Source organism: Gambusia affinis, linkage group LG16 (genome assembly GCF_019740435.1).
Source record: "Gambusia affinis linkage group LG16, SWU_Gaff_1.0, whole genome shotgun sequence".
In the NCBI taxonomy this organism is placed as follows: Eukaryota; Metazoa; Chordata; class Actinopteri; order Cyprinodontiformes; family Poeciliidae; genus Gambusia; species Gambusia affinis.
In genome coordinates this window covers 14,502,324-14,517,381 of record NC_057883.1, presented here as the reverse complement: position 1 = coordinate 14,517,381, position 15,058 = coordinate 14,502,324, and the positions used below count along the sequence as shown (strand labels likewise).

At 40.1% G+C, this 15,058-nt stretch overlaps 1 protein-coding gene across 6 annotated transcripts in view; it reads left to right on the top strand.

Moving 5' to 3' along the window:
- Nucleotides 1-15,058, top strand: part of ralgapa2 (Ral GTPase activating protein catalytic subunit alpha 2) — a 107,071-nt gene that overhangs the window by 85,794 nt on the left and 6,219 nt on the right. For 4 of the 6 annotated variants that reach the window (XM_044143350.1, XM_044143354.1, XM_044143349.1 and 1 more), the window contains one exon: nt 10,532-10,653. In XM_044143350.1, the coding sequence (XP_043999285.1) occupies nt 10,532-10,653 (122 nt within the window). Of the gene's footprint in view, nt 1-10,531; nt 10,654-13,022; nt 13,083-14,839; nt 14,885-15,058 lie in introns of all 6 variants that reach the window. The other 2 variants (XM_044143352.1, XM_044143353.1) reach the window with 2 other exon arrangements.

The window sequence follows — 15,058 nt, the reverse complement described above, 5'->3', positions numbered from 1 at the left end:
ACAAGCCTCTGACAGAAGACACTCTGTTGTTATAAAGCAGTTATTCCACAGTCCCCAGAACAGAACCACCCTTCTTTATCTGATTGTTTGGCCTTTTTATGTCTGTTTGAATTCAATTACATAAATAAATTCACTTTTAATATTAAAATTTCTAAAGATGCACATATAAAATGTGCAGTAAAATATTTTTGTTTCTCTACAATAATTATTCCACAAATATAAGATTCTTAAAATCTTATGAAATCTCTCTAACCCTCCAGGAACTAAATCCTCTTAGCACTTACATTTACCACAGATGTGATCATGTGCAGCATAGCGCTGATCATTATCATTCCTACTAAATGCTTGTCATTTTGCATAAGGCCAGACAGCCTAATTGGCACAATAAACCTTCCATAGACGGGAGGGACAGGAGATTTTATGTCAGCAGAGATGTTCGGCATTAATGCATCACTGTTGTTCTGTTGCACATGCCACAAGCATCATTAAAATTGCAGAAGCTTCTGCTCATTTTGTTTTTAATATTTCATCAGTGCTTGTCTGAGTAATGTTATCGTATGGTTAAAATCAGAGTCATTTGGCATGACCTAGAGTTTACGCTGTACTCTTGTAATTTAAGTGTCTGACCTATTTTCTGTATGTTATATTGAAGAACAACAGGGGAGTTTGATTTGTGTGTGTGCTTTTAAGCAAGAGTCCTAATGTTAAGAGTTTTTTGTAACCTGATAATGATTGTTGTTCTATAAATTTAATCAAAAAATATGTTGTGAACCTCCTTGTGAGCATTCAGTTGAATTTCAATCATTACCTGGGTTCAACATGCCCTGTGTTTCATCAGCGACTTTTTATTAAAAGTTCAAATTGAGATCAGATAGATGCTGTTGTTCTGACACGACTCCAAACAAACCAAATGTCAGGAACTGAAGGAAAAAATTACTCACATTCACCCCAGATAGCTCATATCGTGCCCACCTTTGTCCCAACCTAATAATGTTTCCATTGGGCTCCGGTGTTCATGTCACTCTGGTGATCGTCTCTGACAAAGGAGACCTTCAGAGACAACCGTCACCCACCCACTCGTAGAGCTGTATCTGTTAATCTTCATCCCTATCAGCCTTTTTGTAGCTCATCTTATTATGACTTTCTGTTAACATACCGTGGAGGCTGGTGTGACTGTCTGGCCATAATGGGTCTGTGTTTGATTAATCATGTCGACCCTTTGTGTTTCACATCTGAGCCTGCTGTATTAGGACTCATCAATGGACGCCAGAATCCTTTGAAAAGGAGATTGGTTACAGACTTGATTCATCTAAATACATAAGACCAGTAGGCTTTGACAGTTGCTGTGTTGGGCAAGGCCACATTAGGTCACCATGATTCTTATGGCTATCCAAAGTCTCTGGTGAAAAACGGTGGCTTATTACTTTAAGCTTTATTCCCAACAATCAGGTAACACAACTGACCTCTGTGTTGGTGCTACAACTGTGATTTGTTGTTTGGCAAAAAATCAATTTTTACTGTCCCCCAGAGAAACGGTAAACTGCCAGAGACTTCAGAAAATGGGTGACTACTTTTTTCGTTGCAGCCCGTAAATTATCCGGTCAGGCCGGTTTCTAGACAGCAGGTTTGATCTTCAGCTTAGGCCAGCCTGTGTGAAATCACTGATGGGCAGTGATGATGTCACTGGTTGAGAGTGATGTCACGACCATAACTCCTCGTCTTGCTGTCTGAATGCCAGATGAACTGCAAAGAGGTATGGAGGTTGGAGCGTAGAAAGCTCTTACAGTGGGAAACCGACCCCTCAGGAGGTGTCATTAACCTGAGATTACTGTTTGACCTGACTCCTTTGGTGCTCCTGCAGCTCCAGTTATCCTGGGCCCACTAATTAGACTACTTGTTACAACTTTCTGAAAGCAGCTAGTCCTCAGGAGAATCCGCTGTCATCAAAGTCCACGCTCACCCTGTAAATGGACACGCAGACACCTCCATTCATCATAATGCATTTCTGACACATTCAGACATATTCTGTACTGCTGCTAAAGCTGTCTATGCCCAAAAAAGCTGTTTAATGAGACACCAAGAGCTGAGTAGCTGCTATATAAAATGGGACACACACATGCACTGTACAATCACCCTACTTGCTGGTTTCTGTCATACATGCTCTCACTTTATCCGTCTCAATCTGTTTTTCCTTCCCACTCTGCCATTATTCCTGCAGCCAGCTTTATTGCCACATTCACGCTCTGCCCGTGTCTATCTTTCTCCCTGTGTCTCTCCATCTAAATTTCTCTGTCTTCTTGCCCATAATCACCTCACACCTCCGAGGGCCTCTGCTGAGACGAGCTTCACACCTCAGCCCTCGCTGTGACAACAGGTACCGCTGGCACTCAGTGCTCGGCCTCTCTCCAATCAACACCTGCTCGGCTTTATCTCTTTTTCTTTCCTTCCTCTTTTCCATCGTACCCCTCCCTCCTATAAGTCTCCACCCTCTTCCCCCTTTCAGTGAAATCCCTTCTTTTTATGGTTTAGCTAATAGTTTTCTCCCAATAACTTAGTTTCCTCTTTATCCATTTTTTTACTTAAATATTGGTGCATACAGTGCTTTGCATGTAATTGTTACCACTGCAACTCTTTCACATTTTAATATAAAAAACTTACAGGTATCTTCTTGGAAATTTATGAAACAGACCAACACATAGTACATAACTGTGAAGTAGAGAATTTGTTGACAGGATGAGCATTTGTGCACTGTACAAGTCTGCCATGTATAGAGCAGTAGTGATAAATAAAACCACAAATCTGTTTGTGGTTTGCCACAAACTATGCAGTGGATGCAGCAAACATGCAGAGGAAGTGCTATATTCTGGTGAGACCAAGATTTTAACTTTTCGCTTCCATACAAAATGCTTGGTGTGACAGAAAACTGACACTGACAACATGACTGCAATTAAACATGGTTCTGAGTTTTTGTTTCTCATAGGGAGGAGAGATGAAATGCCTATTAAGAAAGGAAAACATCTGCTTTTTAGTCAGTTTGTACTCGCACCCCAAAGTAACCAAGCACCCTGCCACCATTACCATCAAATCTGTACCTCTTAACAGGCCAATTACATGACCACTTGGAGTCGATGGCACTGTGAGCTACTCCTGAGGCCCTCTCCTTACCAAGGTCAAGCTGATTGGCCCAGGTTAATGGGCAGATGTGGGTACTGACAGAGGAGGGGGTCGAGCACACAGAGGAATCCTCCACCTCATCTCTCAACTGTCCCTCTTCACAACAAGAGCCCCTTTCCCTAGAAGCGCTTTGACAAACAGCATTAACCTTGGTTGCTGGTGTGGAGGCCGGAAGGCCATCGGCACGGCTTTGTCCACATGCATGAGTCAGAGTTTTAGGAAGAAATAGACATGTGCCTGTTTGCTTGGTTGCTGTGGGATTTTAAGGTTTTTTGGGGGGGTTTTTTGGACTGTCATTGTTGGAGTAGAGTTCATTCAGAGAGAAATTTTCCAAATGTATTTCTTTGAAGAGGATCATTTTCAAAAAATGGACCAACCTAGAGTTGTTTCCTGAAACAATGTCATAAACCCAGAATTGATCAGAAGCCTTTATTACTTTCAACCCTTGTCAGACCTCCATTTGTCCACCTTCTTCTAATATAAAAATGTTCTAATTAAGCTAAATATTTCTAACTTTAGGGAGTGCTCTATTTAAAATTCAGCATGATTAAAGCATATAGACAAAAAAAGAGGAAGCAGTCACTTTCCCCATACCCATCATCTGACTTCTGTTGGATGAAGTCAGAGCTTACTTAGTTAAATATCATTCTAGAGGCTCTAAAGACCCCACTACTCCTTAATCTCATCTGGATTTTTATGCCCTACTTCTCATAGCTTCTTTCTATATTTCTCCATGTTTTCATTGGAGGAAATTCAATAAAATCTTTCAGTCCTTGGGCTTTGGTTGAGTTATGCAGTGACATTAGAGAAACCTTTGGAGGTAGGCCTTTAAAGCTGATTGGTCTAAGCAGCAGGTGGTGGATAAAGGTTCAAACCATACTGTTTTCCCCCCTCATATATTACTGTGTGGAAACAAGAACAAAGATAATTTCACTTTTATTTACAGAGATAAAGAATTGTTCTGCATCTGTATATACCTTTAGACTTTTTCAAATTAGCTTTGTAGCAGTGATCCGATGGGTTCCTGGTCATTTTCTTACTAAGAACCTCATCGGTTCAGTGTGTATAAAATGTGGTGTTTAAGCAAACATGTTTTGGCTTTCAGCATACACACATACAGGACTATGTTTAGAGGCCATAATGCATAATCATTCCTGCTGGCTGTGCATATGTGCATGAAGACTCAATTTGTTTTAGATGTGTTGAGTGTGTGTGTCAGAGGCCAGTGATGGTGTGAGGACTTTTGTCAGCAGGGAAACTGGGGAGCACAAAGAGTCAGGCTGGTCTGATTGTCAGGATGCTTCTCTCCAGAGAGACACCAGTTCAGAGGTCAATCTGGGCTCATTTTCTTTCAACTGCTCTTATAAATGGAGGGTTTTGATGTTTTTGCATGTCTGTGTTGTGTCTGTTGACACACCCACACTGTGTTTGAGTATCTGTATTTTTCTACCTATGCTCAGTTATTTACAGTACTAAATGAATCTCAGTAGTTGAGTACTTTCATACCAGGTCTCTGTAGAAGCAGAGGGAAAAAGGTGAGAAAATCTAGCTCATCCAGGAGGGTAGAGACTGGCTGCTGGGATCCAGCAGGGATGGGGCAGTCTTCTAATGAAGAGCCATCTGAGGCCTCTATTCACCTTGAACATGGGCCACTGCAGCTGCCCTGACCTTGGCTTTGATCCACAAAGACGTTTGACCCCCACCATTCCCCCAGAGCTACCTCCCTGCCATCTGGACAGCACGCATGCATATGTAAACGAAATGTGCACACACCCCGCAATGCATATGTATGTACACATACATTGTCCTGGACACACATTCACATATGCCTACACAGGTACGAGTAGTGAGAATGACATTTCTGCTAAACGTAGAGAACAAAAGTAATGTCTAGAAGGAGATGGTTTCAAAAATGACTTTTTTTGAGTATGTGCATTATCCTAAATGTGTAGATGTTAGAGGTGTAACATTATATGCATTTCTAGAGATGACAATTTAGCAGTTTTGATAAAACTATGACTTTATGGTGTTTCTATTCACAAATACAGAATAGGTTTCTTGTAGAGCTGCATGGTGCATTGGTGGCAATATCAGTTTGTGCAATATTTCAGTTGGAGAAGATCTATGGAAGCAATATTTCATAGCTCTTTTTTCAGAAATCATGTAGTAAACTTTAAGTGATGACAATAAGGCAACCAGTGATGAAAATCTTGGCATATGATATGCATATCAACATAGTATTCAACAACCATATACAAAATTGTGTTTTCCTACTATTGTGTAGCCCTATTTTCATTTTTACATGTATTTTAAGTGTTTCTGATTAGTGTAGAATACTGATTACAAGATTTTCTTCCTCACGGAAGAATTTATTCCAAATTTGATCAGTCTATATTTTTTAGCTTTCATACCTACCTTAAGCTAAGAAGGTTACAGCCCTTTAATAGAAGTGTTATGAGACTGATATTAACCAGAGATTAATTTGCATGCTACTCTTTTTATTGCTATCTCTTTCACCCCAATGCCAGATCCACTTACAAAGCCACCCCATTTCTAGGAAGCGATGTCCTAACCCAGCTTGTTTTACAACTCCTCACACCTGGAAGATTTTTGTTTTCCCGCCATCTCGTTACTGTCCTTGTGCTCGCCACACTCCATAGGTATTGCATTGTTTTCCCTCTCCTCCCCCTAATAGACATGCAGCCACTTGGAACGTAGGGGTTCTTTGGAAATTCCCAAAGTGGTGCAACAGTCTTCCACCCAGTCCAGCTGTAAATAACGGTTATGTCATGGATGACTTGAGTTGCAGTCCATCTGTGAAAATGTAGACCTGTTTGAATTTTTCCTTTTGGTTTCCCACTTGTCTTTTACCCAAATGTGTTTGAATCTTAGTGGGGGATTTCATTGGCAACATTTATTTTTCCTAAAGGATGATAAATTTATCCTGAAGGATAATTTCCTGTTTGTTGCTATTTACCTTCCCTGCATGTTTGCTCTCACCACCCATGTTTGAATTCATGCTTCTTCAGCAAAAGTAGGTCAGAATCAGCGGGCTTGGTATCCATAGCTTGGACATAGCCTTTGTGTCACTGCTCTGGATGTGTCCCCTGATTCGGTTACTATGAGGAGATGGCAGCAGCTGTGCATTTGCAGTGGAACAAGCTGTGCCCATGGATTAGTAATTAGGGACAAGAAAAGAAAAAAAAAGAGTGGGAGAGAGAAGGCATGATTACTACTTGATGTACATCAGATCAAATTTCTTTGCAGGTATTTATTTTTTGCCAACACATATCATTGAACATTAACTTGATTGAGCATGACAATTCCTTGTGCTTTTACCCAGGCTAACAATACTTTGAATCATTCCCTGTTTTTCTCACCTGTCTTTCACCTCCCTTCTGCATCTATTTATTTTGTTCATTTTTTTTGTTGTTATTTTAAGTTTTTACTTTCTGTCTCTTACTCACTGTAATCCATTTGTCCAACTTACAAAGAGGGCAGCGGAAGGAAGTAGTGGAGGAGAGGCGTGTGTCAGAGTCAGAGAGCGCCTGCTCCAGCTGGAGTCAATATTTGCTTTAGGAATCTCAATAACAGGCCCACAGTCATCTGCATCTCTGATAATGGACCGCCATATGGCTCTGTTGACCCACGCTGTGCTGAGGCTCTCTCTCTGTCCCCATCCCTTCTTGTTTTTCATTTATCGGCTTCCCTGAATGTCGTTTCTTCAAGACCCTTCCTTATTTCTGTATTTTTTCCCCTCTCCACTTGTCCCCTCTCTAGGTACATTTTGTTATTTTTTTTACAAGCTTATTTTATTTCTGTCCATCATCCACTAAAGTCTGGACATGACCCACCACACAGAGCTGTGACCCGTGTTACCATAGCAGCAGGGCCTGGGATGCCCACTCTTTGTCCAGCACAGTTTCCGGCAAGTGACAGAAAACAGTGACGGTGCATGTCTGGAAGACGGATAAAGAGCACATTAGGAAGTGCTTTTACGTGCTTAAAGTCATGCTGCTCTACTGTGAGGAACAATCAATTAGTCACACCATATTATTTGGCAGCTTTTAGAGCTTTTATATAGCCAATACATACTTTTGAGTATTTCTACTCCGTCTTCTTCTTCCGTTTTAAAGTGTAAAATAGAAGCTTTTATTTTTATGGTGTCTTAATGTTTAAATTTTATATTTTTCTGACACTTTTCTGTGGGCCAAACCGTGTTAAAAACCTGTCTCTATACAGGCATTTGAGTTTTGCTTCTTAGATTTGCTATAGTATTCATACCTCAACCATCTACTGGAGTGAAATTGAGATTTTAGGTGATAGACCAACACAAACAAGTGCATAACTGTAAAGTGGAAAGAAAGAAATGCTTACTTTAGCTACATTTTGAAGAGTGGCATTGATTTGTATTTAGTCCTCTTCAGTAAATACTTTGATGAACCACTTTCCACTGTAATTACATCTGCATATCTTTTGGGGCGTTTATCTTTCACGTTTGCAAATGTAGACACTGACAAGTCTTTTGCAACTTATTGTTTTCATCCACAAGAATGGATTTTCCCATCAGCTCTGACCTTCTTTGTTTAATGCCATTGGATATAAATTGCAGAACAAATTTCTTTTAGCATTCTACAGACAATGGCTTTCTTCTGTTCAATTTTACATAAAAGCCAGATTTATAGAGCACATAACGAATAGCTGTCCTGTCATTACATTGAGTCATGGATCTCTGCAACTCGTTCGGAGTCATCACAGGTTTTTAGCTGATTCTGAAAAACGGCATCCATTTAGGTGGACAGATATGTGTTGGTAGGTTTTCAATTGTGCAATACTCTTTGGGTCTTGAGGCAATAGATGGCATGCCCTTCCTTAAGATGTTCAAATCTTGGAATATTGTTTTGTAATCTAACCCTGATTTAAACAGTTAAACTCTATTTAGGAATATCAGAGTAAAGGGGTTAATTTTAGTTCTGAAAATTTGTCTTTCCACTATGAAGTGAGAAAATTATTCAAAGTTGGTGTCTGATAATATCCATATATATAGATAAATGTGCTTGCAAGGTACGATGTATTTTTTGAAGGAGATTATTTTTCAGGAACATGCTTTCCTACCTCATCCTTTGTCTTACTCTGCCCTCTGTCCAGTTTTTATCCGTTACCCTGAACAGCTTGGCTGTCGTACCCGCTGGTGTGTCTCTGCACAGGTGCCCATCATCTCTACTTCGCCATGGTTCCCCTCAAAGCCATTGGTCATGGCTGCCTTGGCCCCTGCTGTGGCGGCATGTGCCCACCACAGGCTTCCTGCCCAGTGACTGTCTAGTCCTATCTATCTAACCCAGACCACAGCCCCTCGGCCCAGTCCAGCCTATCTCAGCTTAGCCTGGTTCATCCTTGGCGTCCACTTCAGCCTAGTTTCACTCTACCCAGGCAGTCATAATGAGATGGGGGAGGAGGGCATCAGCGTTCAATAACTGCGGCTTTGTCTGCTTGGGAGTTCATGCGTTAGTCAAGCAATTTGTCAGGCATTGTTTGAGAAGAAAACATGGTCACAGAGAGTAGTCCGACCCATTCTCGGATATTCGCTCACCCACACATTGTTAAATCTCAGGGTACTTACTGTCATCATGGCATCAAATAGCCCTTTTTACCCCAATGGTTCCCTTCACCATATTTTATCCCAGACTTCCTTCCATTCCACAACAGACTTAGCAGGATATATCTATGATAATGATATGATAATAGCTATCAGAATGTTTTTCCACCCTCACCCAGAAGCCATTTTGGAGGCTTATTTATCTATTTATTTATTGGAGTTTCCTCCATTCCAAATCCAGCCATCCATCCTGCATGCTGGCTGCCCAGGCCTCAGTCGCTGCTTGTCACTCTGAATTTCAAATGGCTCCAATTTTCCCCCTGATGGCACGGAGAAGTGGCAGGCAGCACATCGGGGAGGGTGGTCCTAGACATGCTGCCTGCAGCAGGGGTTCTATTAGAGAGAGGAGAGGGACGAGAGTAGGTAGAGGAGAGCTTTTCAGCATCACGCCAGCATTGATGTATTCTTTTTTATGATTATTTTGGAGACTGCATTCTCATTTGGGGCTATGTGGCATGGCTGATTGTTCCATTTCTGCTTCTGGCTGCAATGATGATGATGGGGCTGCCTGGTCCAGCTCAGCTAAATCACACCATCATGATGTTTTATGAAGCAACTATCAGTCAGTTTAAATGACTTTAAGAACAATAATTCAGCCCCTCTCACCGATTATCAAGATTAAATAATAACTTATCAATAAACTCTGTCTCTGGAGAGGCAACCTTTCATAGACGAAAGGAATGGTGAGTAGTTGTCATGGGAACAAATACTGTAAAATCTTGTGATAATGGATCATTGTCTACCTTTTATTAATTGACCAGCTAAAGCACAGAAACCCAGTATAACTAATGAGCAAGAGCAAATCTAAAACCTAGCACAACATAAATGTTAACTATAAACTATTTTTGACTGAGTTACAATGGATGGAGAGTGTTTTCAATAGCACACTGATTAAAGCCATAAAACTTCTGTAGAGTGTTGTAGATTCTCGGATTATCGTTTTACAGCATCTAAATGAAAGATTTAGATACTTTTTATTTTCTCATCTGCGATGAAAGATTCCGATGGAAAAAATATCAAAGCAAATTTTAATTTTACAGAATGGATTATTTTTGGCCAACACAGGAGGTAACGAGCTGACGGGATTCTCAGATCAGCCATCAGATTTTTTTTTTTCCAGATGCAAGAGAATCACAGAAATGTGACTTTAGGAAAGTAATTTCCTTTTTGCCTAAAACATTGTTACTAAGACATTAACAACTTAGAAGTTGAAGAATTTGGGATCACAGGCCATTCTGTGTCTCGACTTTCCAGTTGATCTCGAGGCTCAGAACATGTGTAGAGTACATGTGAAGATGAAGTATACATGTATGTGCATAGACACTTTTGTCTTTTTCCTGCTCATCCAACAATACCTATGACCTTTAGTATTGTCGGAGTCATCTGTATGTGGTTTGAGAGTTTCCTGCTGTGAGATTTTATAAAAATAGCTATGTAATAATTGCATGTAAAGGGGGAACTCTTGACACTAATACATTGTTGCATTGACGTTGTTTTTGTGTGGACAAAATATTTGCAGTATATTGAGCGTATCTTACATTTATTTTTTTTCTTCTCCACACAGGAAATTATGCATTTATTGACTTCAGGAGTTGTTTCATGTACATTTTTTTTTTTTAATTAAATTGAAGCATATACCAGTTGCTTTTTTTTTTTTTTTTTCCACACATACTGTTTGCTCCTTTAACGAGTCGCCGCCAGCTACGAGGAGCGAGCGCTCTACTTGGAGGCCATTGTTCAGAACCACAGAGAGGTCATGACCTTTGAAGACTTTGCTTCGCAGGTCTTCTCTCCCTCCCCATCCTATTCTGCGAGCGGAACAGGTGAGAAATAAGCAAAACTCCCCCTCGGTTCATCTCATTGCTGCATCATTTGTCTCCTTTTTTCCCCTCTTCTTTCTTTGTTTGTTTTCTTAGCTCCCTTGCTACATTAATCTCCCCTCCTTCACAACACACCTGTTTGCCCCCTTCTCCCTCCCCTCCACTCTTCTTCAACACCTACGCTCACTGATGAATATCAAACGACAAGCCCTGGCTCTTCATGCGCTCCGACTGACTTCAAACACACTGCTTTCTCCACTTCCTCAAGCCCCACTCACGCTACTTTGTTCGTCCCTTTTTTTTTTTTTGTTCAAACTGCATCTTTCCATGCAATTACTTCCCCCATGAATATAAGCAGCCTCTTAAATGCCAGTTGCAGAGTGGGTGTTTGTGTTTATGTCTGTGTGTGTGTGTTTCCTCATGAGCTCAGTCACTAACACTTAAAAGATCTTCCCGACAAACAGCAGCTCGCGGATGTCAGCACAGCCCTCTTATCAGTCCATGATGAATAGAATGGAAAACGTGTCTTATCTTGTTCTTCCTTCTTGTAGCAGCTCTGATCGATCTGCAGCAGCCCTGAAATCAATACAAGATTGCACTTTTCTACTCTATTGGATCCCGACACACATTCTGTTTTGACAAGGAAAGCACTTCACAATACCACACCACAGATGCCTTGTCATTTTCACATATGTCAGGGCTTATAAGTATTAATGGTGCTTTGGCGTGCATGCAGTGTGTTTACTGTGAGTGTGGACAAGTGAAAATTAACTGCAGTCTATTTTCCAGTGTTTCCACCGGTGTGTTGGACTTTAGAAAGGAGCAGGTGTGACATTCAGGCAGGCAAGTTGTCAGTCACATTTCCATATCGTCGGCCGCTCCTTCCTGCAGAGGTGTTAAATCTCCTCCAGCAGCAAGAAAAAATACCCACACATCAAAGGAAAACACATTTCTCTGCAGTGTTAAAATTTGTATATTTACATATTTTGAAAGGATTGGTAAAAAAGTCAGTATTCATATCAAGTTTTAGATTCACATATTTTAGAAATCCAGTATAAAATCTTACTTTATAACACAATAATAAAAAATGAAATCACAAAACAGATGTTCATTTTTCCATTAAAATCACAAACTTTCAAAGTACAAAATATTTAATCAGATTTATTTGTTTTTTGATAAACAGGGACAAAGTGCTGCATATTTGTGAAGTAGAAAAAGACACCTGGTTTTCAAATTACAGATACAATTTGAAAAGTGTGGCATGCCTTTGTGTTTTGCCCACCTGTTCAGGGTAACGTGTCACCCACGTCCTGACACAGCAAACCAGACCCAGTCATATCACGTTACCACCACCATTTTTAACTGTGTAGATTATTCTCTTTTTTTGAAATGCCATTAAATGTATTGGGATGCACACCTTCCTAAAAGTTCCACTTTTGTCTCACAATTTTTCTCAAAGGCTTACAAATCATCGAGTTGATTTTTGGAAATGACGTAATGGAGTTTTTTATTCATTTTGATCAGAAATGGCTTTGGCCTTGGAAATCACAGAGATTCTGTTTCTGCCTATTAAGCACTGCAGATGTTGTTTTGAGTACTTCAGTGACCTCTTAGCATTTACACCCTCTTGGAGCATTTTTGATATTCCAGCTTTATCTGGTTAATTTCACGTCTCTTCCATGTTTTCTCCATTTTTGGAAAGCGACTCACTCTTTTATTCACAGGAGCCCAAACTTTCGGACTGTCGAGGACTTTCTCATTTGTTCTTGAATTTCTTTTAATTGGACCATAATATGTTTCTTTTTCAGATTTATTTTGCTGACTCAAGTGATTTGGTGATTCTTCAAGTCAGACGGTAATCAGACCAGACAAAGAAATTTATTGATAATTTAATGCGGCCGGGGGGATTAATTCTTTCGTTTCACATGTGGACAAGTTGTTTCTGATAGCTTTTTCTCTTAATAAATGAGCATTCATTTTATATTTACGTTTGACAAAAAAGAATAAGGAGGACCCCTTGGAGGATCATTTTGGAAACATTCAACTGTTGCCAGTCAAATTTGTATAGATTTTACACCCAAGGTAAAAACTTGGCTTAAAATTGCTCATTAATTACCCACCTAAAATGCTGACTACTCAGTTCTGAGAACCCTCAACACCATGCAAGGCTTATAACTTTGTATATTATTTCATTTAACTGTGCTAGCTGGCTGACCGCTCTCCATCTCACTTTCCTGTACAGTGTTCTCCAGTTTCTTTCATTCGTGCAGGGCTGTGTTTATATGCAACTTTTTCCTCCCCATCTGCTTGTCTGTCCATCCTGCTACGGCTGCCATTGCTGCCACTAACATGTCATCCATCCTCCATGACAGCGTGCAGGCGTTGGCCGGGGATGGTTTGGGACATGGAGTACCCCTGGGCCAAGCTGGACTGTAAGACTGCCTGTTTCCTTCATATTTGGCATGGCGTTCAGCCCATTGACATCCCCCATTCAGTCGTTTGATCCTGACATCATCAGATCCCTAGAGGCTGTGTTTCGTTTCTGTTGATGCATCCAGAAAAAGAGCATTCTGTTGATGCACTTTGATTCCAAGTGCAGGTCCTGCATGCTGATTTGAACATTACAAACATAACATACAGTCCAGTGCAAAAGTATTCATACCATTTGAGCTTTTTTACATGTTGCCACATTACAACCAAAAACTTCATGTTATTTTATAGGGGAGGTTTTTTGTCATTGACCAACCCAAATATATTTGTGAAGTGGAAGATTAAGAATACACAGCATTCAGATTTTTTTTTGTGAATGTGTACTCGGCACCCCTTAGTCGGTACTTTGTAGAACCAACGATTTGTGCACTTAGAGCTGCAAGCCTTCTGGGATTGGTCTCTACCAGATGTAAAGACCTAAGTTTTTCCCAGTTTTTTATTTTTTGATTGCCGGTCAGATTGGATGGAAAGAATCTGTGAATGAGTTTTTAGGCCTTGATGAGGGTTCTCAATTAGAATTAAGTTTGAATGTTGACTGTATGAACGTGGCTCAGTCGTTTTATCTCTGGCTGTACGATTAGGATAATTTTTTGTGCTTTAAAGTAAACAGCCTGTAACAGGCTTTATTTGAGGATTGCTCTGTGTTTTGCCCCTTACAGCTTCCCTGACCTGCCATGTTTCACTGTAGGAATGGTGTGTTTAAGGTGAAGTGCAGTGATGACTTTTTCATCATGCATTTAATAATGGTTTCACTTGACCATGTCACCTTCTTTCACTTCATTGCTTTATGTTGTATGTATACCAGACTTTAAATATTTTTGTCTTCTTGCCTCTATAAAGGTCAAACTTAAATATGCACAATTAATAATTGTCCCAATTGGTTAAAATTTTAATAAAATTTAGGAGTGGTTGTAATGTGGAAAAATGACCAAAAAGTTAAAGTGGAATGAATATTTCTGTATACCTGAGCCCACATTTATCCTTTACTTTATTGCAGCTGCTGTTATCCTCAATGTGACTTCACTCTCACCATGCAGCTTCTGTGCAACATCATGGTTTCCTGCATGAACCGGTCCATCTATCCCACAAACTCTCCATCAGTGTTTTACACTTTCCACTGCTTTACTTCACTCTTTAGTGTTTTTTTTTTTGTTGTTTTTTTTTTTTTGTGGTCATTTGCCGTACTTCTTAAAATGATTAACTGAAGGGGAGAAATAAAGGTTCTCTCTGGATGAAACTACATAAAAGCTGCCGTGACCCTTTGAGGTGCCCCAGCATCTTTTGCTCTTTCACCCAAATTGCTTTTCTACTCTTAACATTGGCGGTAAATGTTTCTAAGTCTGTTGTTTCCATGTGAACTGCACACCGTTTGTGCACTGGCTTTCAAAAAAAATTTCTGTTTTTTTTTTTCAAATCTTTGTTATTGGGCACCATCAAACATGACGGTACCTTCAGAGAAAAGCCACTTGTCTATTAACTCATTATCCATAACTGGTTAACCCCCTCTTTCTTTAAAGCTCTGAGTTACAACTAACCACAACACCACACATGCTGCCTGAAGCTCCATCCATCGAACTCTCGTGAATCATTCAAATATTTGTTTTTTCAGCAGCAATGTGTTGCGTTCTGTTTTTCTGGTGTTTCCACTTTTTTTTTTTTTCCCTCACAAATGAATATGTACTTTGTTTTTCCTTTTTAGATTAACAAAAATATCTTAAAGGTCCAAATGCTAGATGTGGTGAAGGTAAGCCAAAGTCTGACTGGAAGCTTGTTTTGGTCCGGCTGCTTTACCTACTCTTCACTCACCCTGACTGTTTTTACTCAAGCCGCTCTTCTTTTTAAATTCAGTACTAACCAAGCTTTATTTACTGAATGCGCTTCAGAATGGGAAAAGAAAGAGAAGCCGGGCTGTTTATTT